The sequence below is a fragment of the Hirundo rustica genome, chromosome 20, assembly GCF_015227805.2.
Source record: "Hirundo rustica isolate bHirRus1 chromosome 20, bHirRus1.pri.v3, whole genome shotgun sequence".
NCBI lineage: Eukaryota > Metazoa > Chordata > Aves > Passeriformes > Hirundinidae > Hirundo > Hirundo rustica.
In genome coordinates, this window is record NC_053469.1 from 6038648 (window position 1) to 6055139 (window position 16492).

At 52.6% G+C, this 16492-nt stretch overlaps 3 protein-coding genes across 6 annotated transcripts in view; all 3 read right to left on the reverse strand.

Moving 5' to 3' along the window:
- Window positions 1-1675: 1675 nt before the first annotated feature.
- LOC120761648 (alpha-1-acid glycoprotein-like) lies at window positions 1676-6316 on the reverse strand. The gene is made up of 6 exons (XM_040083104.1): window positions 6209-6316; window positions 5601-5743; window positions 4923-4996; window positions 4069-4179; window positions 3235-3338; window positions 1676-1807 (listed from the first exon to the last, which is right to left on the reverse strand). Exons 1-6 carry the CDS (start codon window positions 6311-6313, stop codon window positions 1691-1693), a joined length of 654 nt encoding a protein of 217 aa, XP_039939038.1. The 5' UTR covers window positions 6314-6316; the 3' UTR covers window positions 1676-1690.
- Window positions 6317-7391: 1075 nt separating this feature from the next.
- LOC120761649 (alpha-1-acid glycoprotein 1-like) lies at window positions 7392-9698 on the reverse strand. The gene is made up of 6 exons (XM_040083105.2): window positions 9575-9698; window positions 8781-8923; window positions 8493-8560; window positions 8086-8190; window positions 7776-7876; window positions 7392-7571 (listed from the first exon to the last, which is right to left on the reverse strand). The coding sequence occupies exons 1-6, from the start codon at window positions 9677-9679 to the stop codon at window positions 7527-7529; spliced, it is 567 nt and encodes a 188-aa protein (XP_039939039.1). The 5' UTR covers window positions 9680-9698; the 3' UTR covers window positions 7392-7526.
- Window positions 9699-12660: 2962 nt separating this feature from the next.
- Window positions 12661-16492, reverse strand: part of COL27A1 (collagen type XXVII alpha 1 chain) — a 184924-nt gene continuing 181092 nt past the window's right edge. For all 4 annotated transcript variants that reach the window (XM_040083099.1, XM_040083097.2, XM_058423083.1 and 1 more), the window contains 7 exons: window positions 16122-16157; window positions 15769-15795; window positions 15479-15544; window positions 14924-15092; window positions 14655-14764; window positions 13721-13939; window positions 12661-13180 (listed from right to left, as the gene is read on the reverse strand). In XM_040083099.1, coding sequence (XP_039939033.1) covers window positions 13034-13180; window positions 13721-13939; window positions 14655-14764; window positions 14924-15092; window positions 15479-15544; window positions 15769-15795; window positions 16122-16157 — 774 coding nt within the window. In that variant the 3' untranslated portion in view covers window positions 12661-13033. The remainder of the gene's footprint in view (window positions 13181-13720; window positions 13940-14654; window positions 14765-14923; window positions 15093-15478; window positions 15545-15768; window positions 15796-16121; window positions 16158-16492) is intronic.

Consider the following 16492-nt stretch of genomic DNA (forward strand, 5'->3'; position numbering starts at 1 on the left):
CGAGTGGCCTCTGATTTGGTTAACGAAACTTGCTGTGGGGGCCAGACTGGCTTTGTTTGTTCCTTCTGTCTCCTGCTGTAATTCAAGGCTTTTGCTCAGCCATAAATCTGCTCATAAAGTCTGGGTTTTTGTAATCTGAGCCACAGCTCTCCAGTGTTGTCAGCTGAGCTCAGCCCTTGACCCGCAGCGCTGGAGGCTGCTGCCAGCATCCCCTCAGCCCTCCTGCCCTCTGGAGAAGGGGGGCAGTTAGGTTTCACTTCACGAGCTGGTAAAGAGGTGGGTGAAGCAGGGGCTGGCTGGGTACCTGTGCCTGGAGACCTGGAGGGAATGGGCTGAACTCATTTTTTATCTTGCAGGAAAGCAATCTCGGAGGGGATCTTTTCACTCTCCACAATTCCCTGACGCAGGAGGGTGCAGTCAGGTGAGGGTCGGGCTCTGCTCCCAGGAACAGGGACAGGAGGAGAGGGAACAGCCTCAAGCTGTGCCAGGGGAGTTGCAGATTGGAGGAATTTCTTCACTGAAAGATCTGTCAAGCGTAGGAAGGGGCTGCCCAGGGAGGTGCTGGAGTCACCATCCCTGGAAAGAGTCCAAGGAATAACTGGATGTGACACTCAGTGCTCTGGTCTGGTTGACAAGGTGGGGATTGATCACACAAGTTGGACTTGGCCTTTGAGATCTTTTCCAACCTTAATGATTCTGTGATTTTGTGGAATTCATTTTTGCTAGAGCAGTCACTCCAAAGGTTTAACACTGACATTGTGCCTGGTAAAGGCAGCTGGACAGAAACAGAGCACCCCGGAGCTCCAGAGGGAGTCACAGGGCTCACTGCTGCCTTCCCTCTGGCTTTTCTCATTTTCTTCCTTTTTAAGGAAGAGAGATATTTTCAGTGCTTAATTACTAAGTTAGAGCTGAGACTGAATTACTCTCCAGACATGCAGCAGCAGTCTCTTGTTACACTTGCCCAATTTTACAATGGCAGTGATGGTGCTGTCCCCGCTTTGGGGCTGGGGTGAGGGGTGTATGAGGCGCCTGATGGGTGCAGGGGTGTGCTGGAGGCATGGAGAGCAATGTCATTCTTGGCACTTCCCAGCTCCAGGGAAGCTGAGCTTGCTGAGAAATGAGAAAATGTCACGTTTTCTCTGGGACACCAAAAATCCAGGCTGGGTTGGGTTAGCACCCCTTCCCTCTGGCAGGAGGGGAATTCGTCAGTGTCAGACACGGTGTGCAAACCAAGCTGTGGATGGACATGACCAGGGAGCACTTGCCTGGTCCAGAGGCTTTGGGCAGGAACATCTGTCCCACCTGGGCTACCTGGCAGTCAAACTGCTGTCAAGAGAATTGGGTGATTCCTTTTAGCTCAGCCCCTTTTCCTCTGTTACAGCTACGTTTCTCTCTATCCCTTGTTACTCCTCAAATACTTTGTTTGCTTGTTTAAAATAGTTAATGATTGCCCTCTCCTGGCTGATCTCTCTTACTGCTGCATTGCAGCGCTGCTTTTTGGCAGAGCACTTTTCCACGCTCAGTGGGAAACTCCAGGCTGACTCTCCCAATTCCTTGCTGGATGCCACACAAGGTGTTTGTTTGTTTTTTGCAAACCCCACTTCTGACCTCTTCAGAACCCTCTGCTCTCAATCAATTTGGCACCAAATTGCATCTGATTTGAAGGAAACGTTTATTGCCCTGTGTGGGGTCAGTTCCCTGCACTCCCAGGCCAGGGAGTACCTGGAGCAGGTGATGCTGTGACTGCAGCCACGGGCTCTGGCTGCAGGCTGTTGCCTCCTTCAGCTTCTTTCACTTGACACACCTCCTGTCAAAACAACAAAAACAGGGTAAGTGAATCTGCCAAGGTGCCAGCAAGAGAGATTTTAGCCAAGAAAGAAGCATTTTCCTTTTAGCTGATCATGTCTAAGAGAGCTTCCCCGTGGTGGCCCAAGCACAGACACTGCTTGCCCAAGTGCCCAGCTCCTGCTGGTGCCATTTTCTATGCCTGTGCTGGAAAGAGGAAACCAAGTTTCTGCGGCAAAGTTGGGCTCTGTGTCCTCTGAAGAAAAGGGGGAACTCAGACTTTGGGGGAAATAAGTAAAAAGCTTGTGCTGCTCAGGCACTCAGCATAGGTTTAGTTCTGTTAGTGCCTGCAGCTAACACGGGGCTTTGTGAGTCTGCTCCAGTGCTCTGTTCACATCCACCTCCTTCAGCCTGATGACAAAAGGTCTCCAAAACGTTTTCTGTGTTTGTTTAATTGGTTTTTTACTCCTCAGGTGCAGTGGCTTACTTTGGCCAGTAACTGCCAGCCCTGGTTGCACCAGTGCTCGTAAGCACAGGAAGTCCTGACCAATTCCCCTCATTTTGCCCAAATTTAAATGTGATCCAGAGACTGCAACCGCCCAATGCACAGGTGTGTGCAGTTAATGTAGAGGAGCTGGGCTCTGCCTCCCAGGTGCTGCTCGTTTGCTCAATGAGAGAGGAGACCTGACCTTGCCCCAGCCCCATTCCCAGAGTTCCATCCTCTGGCCCTACATTCTGTGTCCCTGTCCCCCCTGAGCCTGTGGGGCAGCTTGAAAAGAAGCCTCTTGGGGCTGGAGAAGTATTGGGGGCAATGCTGGATCCAGCCTGGTGGCTTGGAGCAGGGTTTTGGGTGCCTCTGAAAACTCAGAGCTTGCTGATGTGGATGAGCAGATGACCAGGACAGAGCAGCAAAGGTAAGATGTTTTTCACCTTCACTTTGCAAACAGGAACCTCTGTCAAGCCAACTCAGGGTCTGGGTCATTTGCAGGATAAAATGGCTTAAACTGGGTGGCAGAGGTGAGGATTGGACCTGGTTAATGTCTTGGTGGAAAACCTGAAGGAAAAACTCTCTGGGGTCTCCTGCCCTTTCTGCAGCTCCTGGGGGCAGCTGCTCCTTGCTGTGGTGCAAATCAGGGGTTTCAAGGCAAAATAAGTAATTTCAGGGTAAAAATCCCTTGCCTATTTCCCCCTGGCAGGGGCAGGAAGGCTGTTACCAGGGTTCCCAGTGGGAATGCTCAGGTGTGGCTATTTGCTTTAGGGGTGCTATTTTCAACCTCTGCTGAAGCAAGCCAGCGCTTATTTAATCCCCCAAATAATTTCCGACACCTTCAAAACGTGTCTCCAAGAGCCCAGTTCGGCAGCTGGAGGTGCAGCCCGGGTGTTGCAGCCCTGCCTGGCGGGGCTGTGGTGGCTTTGGTGACCCTGTCCCCCCCCCAGGGTGCCCAGTACCGTTTTCCACGGCGCATACACGATCTGCTCCCCCCTCAGCCCCAGGCACTCGGCGTGTTGCTCAAACTCCTCCCGCTCGGCTCTGCTTATTCTTGGGTTCCTGGCTGGAGAAGGGGAAGGATTTGTCAGGTGTTCAGCTGTGGACTGGTGGCCTCAGCAGAGCCCTTTGTGCCCTGTCCTTGCTGCCCCCTCCCCACCAGAGCTGGCTGTGGATGTGGTCTGTGTGGGGGAGTGAACACACCTGAACAAAACCAACCTTGGGCATCACTTGTTCAGCCCTCCCCCAAACAATCTGGTCCTGCATGCCTAGAGGGGTTGCAGGGTGGTTTGATAATCCTGGGGTGTCAGCAGGGACCGAGGCAGAGCATGGGGGCAGTTTTCTAGATGTGTCTTCAAAAATCTCTTAAGCAATTGCTTTTGCAGCCTGGCAGGATGACAGGGAGCCTTATCAGGGTCAGAACTGCTGCTTTATGGGTTTGTGGTTAAATCTGATCAGCTTTAGCACTGCAAAGCCACGTGCTCTGCCCTGGGAGGTTAAGTGCTGAAGCATCGTGGTTGGCTTGAAAATTTTATGATATCGATGTTGAATTGTACTTGCTTCCTGCTCTTTGAACATTTGTGGTGTAAGTTGGTTTGGTCTTTAACTTGCTCCTCTTTCCAAGAGATGTGGGTTTAAAGGGATTTGCAAATCCCACGACCCCTGGAGCATCGCTCTCAGGAAAGTCACTGACTGCTGGTGAAACCAAGTCGCTGTATGCTTTTACTTGATAATTTTGTGTGTGTGTTTCGGTGTCCCATGATAGCTTTGAATTACTTTAGGATGGAGTTTCATACCATAGAGATACTGCCCCAAGTACGTCCTTTCCCTCTGCATTTGGTACTGGACGAGTAAAAGGTTTTCAGAGCTCACATTCATCAGCATCCCCTCCGTGTGCTGGGTCTTGGCTTGGAGAGAACAAACACAATAACTCAGGTTTTCAGTGCTGCATCAGCAATAAAACTCCAGCCCAGGTGTGGGCAATGGCAGTAGCCCCCTGGGATTCAACCTTCAGCAGGAGGTGAAGACAAATGTCCTGAAATAGGGTGATTTTTTTTAGCTCCTGGTTTATATAAGTTGTATTTTTCAGAAATGGGGCTGGGGTGTGAAAGAGCCCAAGTCCCCCAGCTCCCGTCCTGCTGTTGGAATGTGCTGGATGATGTGGTGTGTTGGGACTCAGGGTAGGAAGGGTCAGTGCAAACTGCATCCCAGGGGCTGCAATTCCCACCCCAGGCTGGCTCACCCCACTTCCTCAGCAAGGAGGAAGCGACTCAGAACGAGAGGCTTCATTAATTCACCGAAACCTGCCCCGAGTGCTCCCTCCCTCCCCCAGGGGATTGTGAAATAGCTTCACAAACAGGATGGTGTTCTCCTGCAGGGATGGGGGCAGGTTTGCTCCTGGCACAGCGTTACCCTGCGGCTTTAATGTGGCTGGATGGTGGGGCTGTGATCCCTGGGGTGCCCCAGGAGCAGGGATACCCTGGGTGCCCCCGGGTTTGGGGAGCTGTTTGCAGCCCGCCGAGGCTTCAAACAGCCGAGGAGACTCAGGAATAAAAGGCATCAGATAATGTAGAGCAGGGACACGGGTGCTTTGTGTGTCTCAGTCCGTGTGAAGGCGTGGGCTGGCTGATAACTGGGTGGTGCTGCTCACCGTGCTTCACCAGCGTGGCGTTACCGGCAATGACTTCCAGGTAGGTGAGGTTGTTGGTGAAACACTGGTTCCCCCTGGAGAGAGAGGGGAAGGAGGTGATGCCATGGTCTGGAAGGGACCAGCAAAGCCCTGCTCCTGATCCTGACCCCACACCGGGCATCCGCCACCTCCTCCTCAGGGCTGATTTCTCTCGCTGTTAAAATCAAGGTTTCTCTCGTGCATTTGCCTGATCTCCAGTGGCAGCTGGTGGTCTCAGCCTTGCCATTGCTCCCTCCTTGGTGGTCAGACATTTCCACCCTGAAATAACTGAAACCTTGAAGTGCTGCTTGCGTTGGCACGGGAAAAAAAATCATCCCCTGAAATTCTGACCCCGTGGGGGAAGCAGCTTTTTGTGCCCGGCAGAGCCAGCAGCCGTGGCATACAGGCTTCTAGAGAGATCTTCTCCTCGCCTGCAGGGCTTGGTGCCTGTGAGACCTCTGTGCCCTGCGAAACCTGCCTAAACCCGCGGACTGTTGAAATAAAGAATAAAGGGGACGAGGGAGAGGGGGTGCACAGAGCTGACAGGAGAGGCTCCTTTTGGAGAAACCAACACGGAACCGTGCTCCTACCTTGTGCTGGAAGATTTTAGGGCTGTGGCAGGGAGGGGGACGGGTTGAGAGCACAGGGACTGCATCTTACACGGCCACGTAGTGGCTGATGAGCAGCTCCTGCCCGCTGGCGCCGGGCTCCAGGCGCAGATAGGCGTGATCGATGAGCAGCATCTCCACACGGTGCGGGGGGAACTGGGCAGCCCCTGCCACGTACAGCCACGTCCCCAGCAGCTGTGGGGAGGGAGGGACAGCTGCTGAGGAACCCTGAGATTTCCACCCTCCCCACCGCTAAAATTGCTGCTGGTTCTCCCTCCCGCATTAGCAGCGACAAGGTGAAACATTTGCAAACGAACCGGGGGAAAATATAAAACAAATAGCTGGGTGTGAGGGTTGGGAAGGGTGCTGGCTGTGAGTGCCCTGGGTGGTGTGGCGGGGTCAGGGCAGCGGGGGATTTGCACCAAAAAATACCCAGCCTTGTTTCGAGGTCGCTGTTGGGAACTGGAGGAATCTGGGTGATTCGAGGTGGTTTGGACAGCAAACATTTCCCGCCTGCTGCGGGTGTTTCACTGCCAGTGGCAGGTGTGCTGGGGCAGCAGTGGGGACAAGGTGAGGTTTTCCCCTTTCCCGAGGCTCAGCAGAGCACCCTCAAGCTCATTTTGGGCGTGGGGCAGCCCCCGAGGCCGGCGTGTCTCCTACCTTGGAGGCCGTGGAGCTGTCCGGGCGCTGGGCTCCGCAGGGAACAGCGTCCGTGGGCAGCAGCGCTGCCAGGCCCAGGATGACCAGGAGCCCGGCCGTGCCCATGGCTGTCCGGGCGCTGAGTGAGCACAGTCCCGGACAGACGGACGCTCTTGGCTCCTGCAGCTCTGCTGGGAGGGGACAGGCTGTGCCCAGCGTTCCCGGATCTGCCCCTGTGTCGCAACCGGTGGTTTTTGGGGGCGATGCCCAGGGCAGAGCCGCGTGCTTGGCGCTTGCCCCAGTCTCGGAGGTGGCTGCTGTCAGCAGGCGCTGGTAGGAGTGGGCTGTTGGTGATGCAGCTACTGCATTTAAAACTTAAACCTGCCCGAACTGTGCCCATTTTTTCCCTGTGAGCAGCCGCCGTAGCCGTCTCTTGCTCTGCCCGCGAGGTGTTGTGCAGCCCTCACAGTGCTGCGGACCCCCCACCCCAATCTCAGGCAAACCCAAGGGGGCTTTGAAGTGAAGGTGCTTTTGTCAATCCTTGCCAGAACTGGTGCTTTTGGGCCTCAGAGGTCACCCCTGTCCTGTTGGACACATCCCCTGTGGCAGCTCCCTGGCCCTCCCTGTCCTGCTGCTGTCCCTGTGTTGTCTTGTTTCTCTGGCATTTTGGTGCCTTTTCCTCTGTGGCAGCAGAGCCTCCCTGAACACTTTGCTCCGGCTCTGGGTGATGGCTTTTCCCTTCCTCTCCCCTTTTCCCTCCTCAGAGACAGAGGTGAAGGTGCAGTGTCACCTCTTGTCGCCCCACCCTGCCGTGACCCCCGCACAAGCCCGTGCTGTAGCTGGAGCCTGGTGGGATTTGGCTTGAAAGCTGAGGGTGGGGGTGTTCAGGTGCTAAGGGTGTTGTGGTGGGGGACACTCGAGGGGGTTGGCAGGTTTGTGTGTCACCCTGAGGGGTGGGTGCTCGTGTCCCAATGTCCTGGGGCTGGGAGGGTCCCCTGCCACCACAGAGCTGGTGGGAGGGATGAGCCCCTCTGCTCACACTGCCACGCTTGGCCCTGGCTGGGTTTTGTCTGGAGCATTTCACATCTCTGGGTGGGTTTGGAGGTGCAGCACCATGGGCAGGGTGGGCAGGAGGGGGTCCCAGAGAAGATGGAGCAGGAGCAGCCAGTGGTTGAAACTCAGGAGTTTATTTTGGGTCCAGTTGAGAACAGTGAAACTGGGTGTTTAATCCAGGAGGAAAAACCAAAACATGGGTAGGCTGAGAGGTTCTGAGGCTGTGCTGAGCCTGGCTGGGGCTGGAGGAGGATGAGGATGGAGCAGCTGAGCAGGTCCATGGGGGTTAGCCCAGCTGTGGATCTTCACCCCCAGGCAGGGGACAGGCATGCTGTGGGAGACAGGAGATCAGCTCCTGGAGCTCCCTCACCCCAGAACCACCAGGAATGGCTGGGGTGGGATGCTCGAGGAGGAGTGGGGATGCACGGCAGGGAAGCTGTGCTGGGGGACTAAACTCACATTGCCCCCAGACCCCCACCCCAACTGGAAACAGACCCTGGCCTGGGGCTCACCCACCCCGGGGAGGGGTTTGTACCTCGGTGGAGGTGTGGAACACATCCTCCTCAGTGAAGCCCAGGCAGTGCAGGTGGGCTTTGAACTCCTCCATGTGCTCCTTGCTCACGTTGGGTGTCCGTGCTGTCAGAGAAATGGAGAAGGGCGGGGAGGAAGTGGAGTTTTAGGGTTGCTTTGCTCCTGGGTGATCCCCACAGTGCAGATGGGGAGCTCACTGCCTGTCTCCATCTGTCCTCTCTCTGGATCAGAGGAAAAAGGGGCTTTTTGCCCAGCTTGTGAGGACTGGAGATGTCCATGTCCCTCGATTTGTCCCTGGGGAAACATCTGCTCACCTGAGAGACTCAGATTTGGGAAGTCAGTGCTGATGTGGTTCAGGATCAGCAGGTCTTTGTCACTTTGGATCATTCTGGCCACGGAAGCCACGCCATTATCATCAACTGGAAGGTATGGAGAGAGTGAGATTTCCCCACTGGTGAGAGTCCACCCCATGCTGAGGCCCATCACCTTCTGTCCTTGTGCCTCATCCCAGTGGGGACCGCTCTGGTCCCACAGTACTGCCAGAGACGTGGTGTGTGGTAGAAGAAATATTTTCGCCCACCTCCATGATTTCAGATGTAAAACCAGACATGATTGTAGGTGTAAAAGGCTCAGGGTGCCAAGTGCTGGGGGGCAGGAGCAGGAGGGTTCAAGGGCTGGCTGAGTCCCCCACCCCATCCCAGTGCTACAACTGGAGCTTTACCGTGCACCAAGGTGGAGTTCTGCTGGAGGACCTGGGCCTTGGAGTTCCTCATTACACATGTCTCATTCCTGTGGGGCAGAGAGGTCAGAGAGAACAAACACCCCCAAGCTCGCCCCAACCGAACCCGAGGGGTTTGGAACATGAGCAGGACCGTGGAGCTTAAATCAATGTGCCAAAGCCGCTCTCCAGCCCCCAATTTGTGGGGTGTCTCAGCCCAGAGGATGACACCAGAGGGTAGAAATGCCCCTGGGGGTGGGGGAGCCAGATCAGGGCCAGATCTGTCCTTACATTCTTATGATTTCGGTGATGTTGATCTCATCCTCATGGCTACCGGGAGAGAAGGAAAAAGCCTCAAATTTCACTGCTCTCATCTCTTCCAGGTGAGGGGGATACCTGGAGGCACCAGCAATGTAGAACCACCATCCCAGGATCTGCAGAGGGGAGCAGAGTGGGGGAGGTTGGAGGGGCTGTGCCAGGGTCACCCACAGACACCCCGTGAGGGAAAGCAAATGCCGTGTCCTGTGTCCTGCTGTCCCACAGCCAGCAGCACCCCTTGTAGGTGACAGCCCTGGGCAGGACCTGCGCTCTGAGGCTCTCTGAGTTTTGTCCCCTTTCTGTTAAGGCCCTGCTCCCTTTCCCAGGTTGGCCAGTCCTTTCTGCAATGCTCTTTCTGCTGCTCCTTGCCAGGCTGTCATTGCTCTCCTCCCGCTAAAAGCTCCCGAGGGACTGAATACTGTTTATGCTGTGGAGGGTTTGCGGATGGAGACTCGTGACCTGAGACACCATCACTTGAAGGACTTTAAAAATAGAGTGGTGAGGCACTGGTTTGGTGCTGCCCAGCCTGGTTTGCAGGGAGATGGAGGCAGGAACCCCAAAAAGCCCCTGCTCATGAGATTATGGCTGCAGAGCTGCAAGGCTTCACCCCTCTCTGTGCTCCCGTGCAGCAGGCTGGAATTTTTTTTTTAGGAAAACAAGCGTGGGCAGGCAGTGAGATAAACACTGAGCTGCCAGTGCTCCTCCTGTATCCATAAGGGTTGGGGATGCTGACAGGAAAGCACAGGATGGCTGAGGGCAGGGCTTACCTGGGGGATGGTGGTGCTGTCGAAGGTGACGGGAACGAGCGGGGGGCAGCTTTGGGTGGCCAGGGCGAGGGGCAGCCCCAGAAAGAGAGAGAGGGTGGCCAACATCTCCTGGCCGTCCAGGAGGATGCTCCTGCTCTGCCAGGCCGTTGCTCAGCTCTGTCCCTTATATAGCGACATCCCCAGCACCAACGTGCCTGCTCCGCTGCTGGGCTGTTTGCTCAGGCATGAAGCAATAGCAGGTGGAGGAAATTCAACTTGCAAAATCTTGGATTTCTTCAGTGTAAAAGGAGGATTTCCCCCCCCCGCCCCAACCCCCAACCTAATGCTTCCCCAGCGCAGGCTTTTGTTCTCAGAAACTGCAGTTAATTTTGTGGGCGCCTGGCGAAGTGCTTGGCAGCTTCAGGTGTGTTTGGAGACCTTGGGGACACAGAGGGCAGCGGGACATGGCTTTCCTCCCCAGGGCAAAGCAACCCTTATGGAGATGGCAAATAAACCTTCCGTGGACACCACAGAGCTTCCACGGCAGCTCTCAGAGCTCTGGTCCACACTGGCCTTGTTTCCTCTTGGTTTCTCGTGTAGGGCAGAGGCTATGGGGGATTCCATGGGGGATTCCATGGGGAGGGCGTCTTGGCTGTGAGACAGGGAACTCATCAGTGCAGCGGGCCCAGACCTTTTAATAAACTCTACATTACAGCCTCTTTAAATGCAGCACCTCCCTATTTAACAGCGCCGTACTGCACCTCTAATGTTGGCATCATAATTAAGCGTGATGATTAATTAATTAAAAGTGTTTGCTTTTGGCCTGCCCTCAGCAGCAGCTTGAGGACCTGCAGCTCACAATCAGCCCTGGCAGCCGGGTTTTGGTGCCAGGGCGGAGCAGGGCTGGGCAAACACATCTCAGCCCTTTCCGTGCCCCTGTCGCCAAGGCCAAGGTGGCTGCTGTGCTCTGTGTCACAAAAAACCCAGGATTTTTTCCCCTTTGATCCCTTCTTTCCCTTTGCCACCCTCTTTTTGTGTCCCCTCCCCATGCTTTGCCCACTGCTGTTGCCCTCGTCTTTTCCCTTTTAGCTCCCTTTGTTTCCCCCCACCCCATTTCCGCCCCCTTTCGCCTTTTTCTCTTCCCTCTTATTTTTTTCTCTTTCCTCTTATTTTTTCTCTTTCTTTTCTTTTGCTTATTTTTTCCTTTTCTCTTATTTTTCATATTTTTTCTTTTTTTTCCTCTTATTTTTTTTCTCTTTTTTTTTTCTCTTATTTTTTTCTCTTTTCTCTTTTTTTCTCTTCTCTTCCTCTCTTCCCCTCTGGCTCCCCAGCCCTGTGGCAGGGTAGGGACAGGGATGGGGCACAGCAGTTGGGAGCCAAGGGGATCCCAATTTTGTTGTGCATTTGGCGTCAGAGGGAGGTTTGGGGTGTGGGTTTGGCTCCTCAGATCACTTGGACAAACCCCTGGGAATTGGGGTATTCCTGCACCTCTTGCCCACCTAGTTTCTTATGAACCAAAAAAAAAAAAACAACCCAAAAAACAAACAATTCCAGTCCTGTTCCATTGCCTCAGTTTTAAATATTTATTTAAAGTTAAAAAAAAAAAAAAAAAAGAAAGGCTTTAAGGCGAACAAATGGTGGCTGCAGCCTTGAGAAAACACAAAGCCAATGGCATGGGATGAGAAATGGAGAGATGTGGAGCATGGGGAGTGTGCAGGGAGGCAGCGAGTGATGGGTGGTGGTGATTTTGGCCTGGGGATGAGGTATTTCTGGCAGGGGATGCGTGGAGGGCGAGGTATTAGGGACAGATCCTTGTTAACCTTTTCCTATGGTGGCTGGGAACCAACCAGCAGGCAGTAGTGACAAAAAAAAAAAAAAAAAAAAAAAAATACACAAAGAGAGACTCACAGATAATTTTTTTTTTTCCCCTCAAAAAAATAAAATCCATAGTCCATATGAGACATGAAAACTCCAAACAGGCACTGAAAAGTTTCTGATACAGTACAGCTCTGATTACATCAATATTATTCCTTATATAGAATTAAAGATTACCATAATTATCCTCTTAAAAAAAAAAAAAAATCCTCCAAATTTACATACAGAGACTAAATTTCTACAAAACTTAACAAAACAAAACCCTTCCAAGCTCGGCTGGGTTCTGAAACAAGGTACCATCATGTCAGTCTTGACAGAGGGGCCGAGGGAAGAGTCGCAGAGCTGGGTTTAAACGTGAGCTTAGTCCAAGGAGTCGCGTGGGCAACTCAGTCCAGCCCCAACTCAACCAACCCCAAAGAGCTCTCTGAGGCTCAACACTTCCAGATGAGCTGTGTCCCTCACTCCCCTCCCAAAGCAGTGAAGTGCTGATGAACCAAAAAAATCAAATTTGCTTGTCAATTATCCCGTAAGTGATGTTGGCTGTGGTGGGAGTTGTGTTATTAACACCCATGGCCACTGAAGGATCCCTTTTAAGGTGGCTGTTTCTCTGATTTAACTGTAGAATGTCATCTCCTCTCTTCCCAGAGAGATGATTCTATGGGGCTTTTTTTTTTTTTTTTTCTTTTTTTTTTTTGGGTCTGTGGCAAGACATTGTAGCACCTTCACAACCTTAAATAAAATCATATATATAAAATAACACGCTTTTTTAAGAGCACCAGAGATTTCACAGTGAGAGGTAGAAACAAATCAGATGAGCCCATTCCCTCTCTCTATTTTAGCACCAATCTTTTCCCCTCTCCTCTTTCCATCCCCCCTTCTTCGCTTCATGACTCTCCCCTACTCCAACACCACGCGTTGAGAGGGAGCGTTGATTAAACTCATGGAAGGAGGAACTTGGCTTTATTTTCTTTTTTTTTTTTTTTTTCCTTTTTCTATTTGCTTTAAATAATATAATATATATATTTTGTTTCTTCTAATATTGCACATCAAAATGCTTCCTGTACACAGAGCAGCCAGATTCAACTTGCAGCTCCGCCTGGGAGACCTGATGCAGCACTTGGCCGTCCAGAAGGCGACAAGCTCTGAGAGGGAAGCTCTATTTTTTTTTTTTTTTAATTCTTTTTTTTTTTTTTTTTTTTTTTTTCACTGGAAAGAACATTTGGTAACTCAGGAACCAGACAAAAATGGGTGGGTGGATGGGGACGGGGCGGGGGAAAGAACAACAACAACAAAAACCTCACACGCTGCAAGTCGCTTGAGGTTTTCTCTCAATGTTTTCTTTGGTCATGGAAAAAGCTTTGTGTGTGGAACCACAGCATCCAGTCCCCCGATCCCTTCTCACTGCTCACGTCCTGACTGATGCCCGCTTCCCCCACGTCCTCGTTCTTCCTCCTTTCAACACCTGGCTGAGCTCAGTAGATCGCGGGTTCCTGGAGACCTGGGGCCGAAGGCTGGAGCAAGAGCTGACCCAAGAGCTCCAGCCCAGCTGTGAGCACAGGCCAAGCGTGGGAGCGCGGCCTCAGAGCCCGGGCTCCAGAGCTTGGGTCAAAGGAAGCAGACAGGGCCGACCTCGAGGTGATACTGCTGCCCTGGCTCGGATGGGGGCAGGTTGTAGATGTTGACAATTGGCAGCTGCTGAGGGTCTTGTGTCCGAAACGAGAAGAGGGTGCGATGCCAGCGTCCGTCCTTGATCTGTGTGGGGAGTGGGGACAGAGACACTGATGAACCGGGGGAATCCTGCTGGAAAGGGATGTGTTCCGTGAGGCATAAGCCTGAAAATCCCTCTGTGGGACAAGGCACTGTCCCTGGGGCTGAGCAGGGCTGGGGGGGGTTTAGAGAGCACTTTGGGGAACCCTTTATGAGAAATGGCTTGAGTGGTGCCACCAAGACAAACTGCTAATGCTGTGAGCCTGAAGGCAGCCCCGTGTCCCCTGACTGTGCAGGGCACCAGACAAGAGCCAGGGTCACCACCCCTGGGGAGCCATTCCCCCTTCTGGCGTTTGACTGCCGCTGTACGTCACAGGTAACCTCAGAATTTCATCTTTTGCCTTCTACTTGAAGGCCATCTACTTCACAGGAGCTGCTAGAGCATCCTGGACTGGAAAATTAGTGTAGAACAGATAAACCCGACCCTTCTCCCTTGTGGGATGAGCAGCAGAGGTGTTACCTGAGCCCCAGAGTGGGCTCTGGCATTTCTCTCCACTTCTTCTTCCCTCTTTCACAGCAACATACCTTGCAATCATCAGCTGCCACTTCTGGCCTGAGCTGCCCGCTGGCTTCAAACACCTGCCCGTTCCAGGCCCTGAAGCGCACGGCTTTCTCCGAGGGCTTCTCCGAGGGGCCCTCCCTCCAGACAGAGGTGTTCAGGCAGTGGATGGTGATGTGCTGCACCACCTCCGAGCTCAGCAGCCGCAGGAAGTTCATCTGGACTCTCCCGATGTCGAAATCCAGCTGTAGAGGTGACAGAGAGGTCACGGGGGCAAACTGCAGAGGGGCTGAGGGCAGCAGGGTCAGTGCAAGGGGAGATTGCAGAGGGGTCCCTGTCCTTTCTCCAGAGCTGGCTCTGGTGTGAATATGGGCAGGAGAGCCAGATGCCAAGGCATTCTGGAAAGCTTTCATGGGGACACAGCAGGTCCTCTGCTTTGCAGAACAAACGGGAAGGTGCTTAAGTAGGAGGAAACGAAGGTAAGCTTCAGATTCAATACAATTTGCAAAGCAGGTTCCAGTTCATCTGCAAACAAGCCCAGATATTGCTATTTGTATTTTTAGTACAAGTACTTCCTCAACAAAAATCCCAAAGCAATAACTTCACTGGAATCTTGTGTATTTAAGCTGATCTCACTTCTCCAGGTGGCGGAAAACAAAATGCAAGAGTGACCCAATCATTAAGTTAAGTCAATAAAGGAAGTTTGTGAAATTACCGGTCACGTTAAGGCTCTGGGCTCATTAAACATCCCTGGAACACATGGCTTTGTCTTGACAAGAGCCTGAGGTGTATTTTTTAACCCCTGAGAGCAGTTCTGAGCGTTATAGTTGCACTAATGCTCCCCCAGCCCCTGCGCCATGTCCTTGCGGTCGCTGTCCCGCGTCCTGGGACGACACACGCTGTGAAATATGTGGCAACAGCAGTGTGGGAAACGCTGCTCTGGGGCAGAGCTGTGCCTACCTTGGACACAGTGACAGGGCTGAGACACGTCTGGCCACCGTTGGTGAAGTTACAGATGACCTGTATGGTGTCTGAGGAGCAGCCAAGGTTGGGGTCAATCCAGTAGGTACCTGAGGAAATGCAGGATTTGGGGATTAACAAGGACACTTCACCTTTTCTGCAAACGACAAGAGGAGAGCTCTGGATTCTTGGTGACTGCTCTCAGGGAAGGAGACTGTGTGAAACAGCCCTGTGGAGGATGCAGCCTTTGCACATTCGGGGCTTCCTACCATCGGTCATCTTCTGTTCACAGTTCATCAGGTCCCGGCAGATGCGTGCGGGGTTCTCCTTGGTTCCCAGGGGTCTCTTGATGCTCTGAATGAGGTTGCTGAGGTAGTGTAGAGTCTTAAAGATCTCCCCTCCATGGTCCAGCATGAGAAGGTCTGGATGTTGGTAACCCTGGAGAGAAAAGAAGGCAAGTCAGGGGTGCCCTGGGAGCACCAGGTGCTGTAACCACAAGGGTTTCTGCAGCATTTTGAGAAAAATCAGTGGTCAAAGACAGGCTGTGCTGGCTTGGGGCCAGCGAGCCCCAGGCCTTGTATTGTCCCAAACAGGTCATCACTGAAATGCTGGCAAAGTCAGGCACTCTGAAGCTTCACAAATCAGAGACACAACAGAACTATATTCTCTAACTGAACCTTCGCCTGCATAAATTCCAGATATTCCACTGGAACAGTGACAAATCAGGGTTTTGTATAAACTTCCTGCACACAGAAAGCACTGATGAGACCATTCCCAGTCTCCAGCTCCAGCAAAGACCAGGGAGTTAAAATATTCCCCCGTACCTCTCTCTTGAGCGCGGTGTTGGAGTCGATCAGTGTCTGGAAATCTGCCCCAAAGCTGTCCTGTTGCTGGGGTGGTGTAAAAAAGATGGAAACTGAGATTGTTAGAAGTTGAACAGGCCCTGATGCAAGAAAACACTTCTCAATCTAAGGCTGCAGTTCAAGCCTTGCTCTGTTAACAGAGCATCTCCTGCTGGACCTGAGTGCGTGTCTTCAGGGTCCCAGCAGCACCTTGGCTCTGCAGGACTTGTTATCATCACCAACAAACACACAGAGAATGAATGGCAACTTACAAATGAGGCTGGAACTCCTGGAGGTCCCTGGAAATCAGAGGTAAAAAAGGCGCATCAGCCAGAAATCTGGTCAGTCACTTGCACAGATATTCAGCCACGGCTTTTTGAAACCCCCGTTCCCGTTGAGCCCCTCGGTGCAGAGAAGTGAGAGGGGCAACAATGCTGTCTCTGGAAAACTCTTGGGGATGGTTTGGACTAAAGCACAAGAAATGCTGCTCCATTCACACACATGGTTTTGCATACGAGGAACGGGGCTAAGCCGTGATTTCCAGTGAGGGAACAGTCCCTCTGGAGAGTATCACAGCAATCATTTCAGCTTGTTTCAATCGTGAACCCTTCCCACAAGTACATACCGGAGGGCCAGGGTGTCCTCGTGGGCCTGGAGGACCCTAAAGACAGAGTGGCATTAGTTAGTGAAATTTCTCCAGCTTTTAGTTCCATTTCTCATGGTTTTTACCAGCAGGAATCTGTTCCCAGCTGGATTTTTGACGCCTTACAGCAGCCTGTCCCCCAAAACTTTCAAAAGACAGGGGGTGGCCCCATTTTGTCCCTGCTCTGGGTACATCTGTCTACACCTGGGCTATTCCTGCTGCATCCTTTGTTCCCAGCCCTTTCAGCTCCTCAACTGTCACTAACGCCACATCCCAAGAACTCATCACATTCCACGTGTGCAATTACCCACCCTGCAGCTTCACACTTGCTAAAAGCAACTGTTTTATTTAAA

Coding starts and splice junctions, on each gene's coding strand:
- LOC120761649 (XM_040083105.2), bottom strand. CDS start 9,679: ATGTTGGCCACCCTCTCTCTCTTTCTGGGGCTGCCCCTCGCCCTGGCC. Junction 8,561..8,780: donor ATCACCGAAATCATAAGAAT/GTAAGGACAGAT, acceptor TCTGCCCCACAG/GAATGAGACATGTGTAATGA. Junction 8,191..8,492: donor GAACTCCACCTTGGTGCACG/GTAAAGCTCCAG, acceptor CATACCTTCCAG/TTGATGATAATGGCGTGGCT.
- LOC120761648 (XM_040083104.1), bottom strand. CDS start 6,313: ATGGGCACGGCCGGGCTCCTGGTCATCCTGGGCCTGGCAGCGCTGCTG. Junction 3,339..4,068: donor CTTGGGGCAGTATCTCTATG/GTATGAAACTCC, acceptor CCCCTTCTCCAG/CCAGGAACCCAAGAATAAGC. Junction 1,808..3,234: donor TGTATGCGCCGTGGAAAACG/GTACTGGGCACC, acceptor TTGTTTTGACAG/GAGGTGTGTCAAGTGAAAGA.